The sequence below is a fragment of the Buceros rhinoceros genome, unplaced genomic scaffold, assembly GCF_000710305.1.
Source record: "Buceros rhinoceros silvestris isolate BGI_N320 unplaced genomic scaffold, ASM71030v1 scaffold38877, whole genome shotgun sequence".
NCBI classification, from domain to species: domain Eukaryota; kingdom Metazoa; phylum Chordata; class Aves; order Bucerotiformes; family Bucerotidae; genus Buceros; species Buceros rhinoceros.
This window is the reverse complement of record NW_010423443.1, coordinates 1768-2955: the sequence shown is the minus strand read 5'-3', so window position 1 is coordinate 2955 and position 1188 is coordinate 1768. Positions and strand designations below refer to the sequence as shown.

The 1188-nt window shown below is 38.1% G+C and overlaps 1 protein-coding gene across 1 annotated transcript in view; it reads right to left on the bottom strand.

Annotated features, from left to right (window-relative positions):
- The window catches only part of PHF10 (PHD finger protein 10), a 15747-nt gene extending 15095 nt beyond the window's left edge, over positions 1 to 652 (bottom strand). Inside the window, exons 1-2 of the mRNA XM_010140419.1 lie at positions 552 to 652; positions 3 to 15 (exon numbers count right to left, since the gene is read on the bottom strand). Of these exons, the coding sequence (XP_010138721.1) occupies positions 3 to 15; positions 552 to 604 (66 nt within the window). The 5' untranslated portion in view covers positions 605 to 652. The remainder of the gene's footprint in view (positions 1 to 2; positions 16 to 551) is intronic.
- Between the last annotated feature and the right edge of the window lie 536 nt (positions 653 to 1188).

The following is a 1188-nucleotide window of genomic DNA, read 5'->3' as shown; positions in this document are numbered from 1 at the left end:
GGAAAATAGCTGTATCTAAGTATAAGAATAACGTTAGAACAAATTAAAGAATCCTTAAGAGGGATACTTACATTTCTAGAAATTCAACTCTATTGATATGCCAATGAACAACATGCATGAGGTTGGACAAGCACTTCAGAATGTCCTCCTGTTAACCCATTCAGAGCCACTTTTTTACACTGCACTTCAGATACGTTTCTCCAAACCAGCATTCAACAGTATGCCCAGGGACAGAACATGAAGAAAGGATATCCACAACAGCAGACAGGACACCAGGAAAAGCAGGTACTACTGTGTCAAAATTCATTCAAAAAATATGCACTTTTAAAAACATATAAGCTGTGCTTCTGATTGTAAATTGGCTGGAGCATATTCTGTGTCATTTTAAAATAAAAAAAATTTAAAATATGCTGGGAGAAAAAGTCAGCTAGCTACTCCTAGGACAGTGCCTCAGTTCAGAAAGATATATGAAGAATATATAAGCAAAGAAAGAAGAGCCTATTGAATAACACAGTAAGTAAAGAAGTGGAAATTGTAAAAAATTGTATTACCCTAGGTCTTGACTAGAAGTTTCACAGCTCCGAGAACTGTCCCCTGAGCCCATACGTCGTCTTTTGGATGGCTGGCTGCCATCATTGGAATTTTCTTCTGTGTCATCCTGAAACAAAAAAGAAGAGAAATATTTAAAAAAAAAAAAAAGTATTCAGCATATAACATAAAACTTCAAAAATGCTGCAAGGCAATTCACGGTTTAAATATACCTGAACTACTGAGCTATTCTTTACAAACAACTCATAGGAGAGTTTCCGTAGCACGTTATTCTTTACTATAAACTAGATGCATGACACATAGTGGCACAGAAGGAGAACTGGGTAGTTTCTCACCTGATGCGTAGATGGAGCACTGCTTAGACAGTGACCACCAAGTTCATAATTCTTGATGGAAACTACCTATGGCATCAGCATGGCCAGAGAGCCGTAGACCCAGCAAACTTCCCCCACTGGTGGCAGTCAGGGACAAGACTAATTCACTTAATCAGTCCAGCTCTCAAAAGCAACACAAAGGCAGAGCAAAACCACCAAGCCCCTGCTGAGAGCTGATGCTTAAAAAATCAATGAAAATAATGCCAAAACCAAGACAGGAGTTTAGGGACATACAGTTAAAATAAAAGGAATGTCATACAGTTTA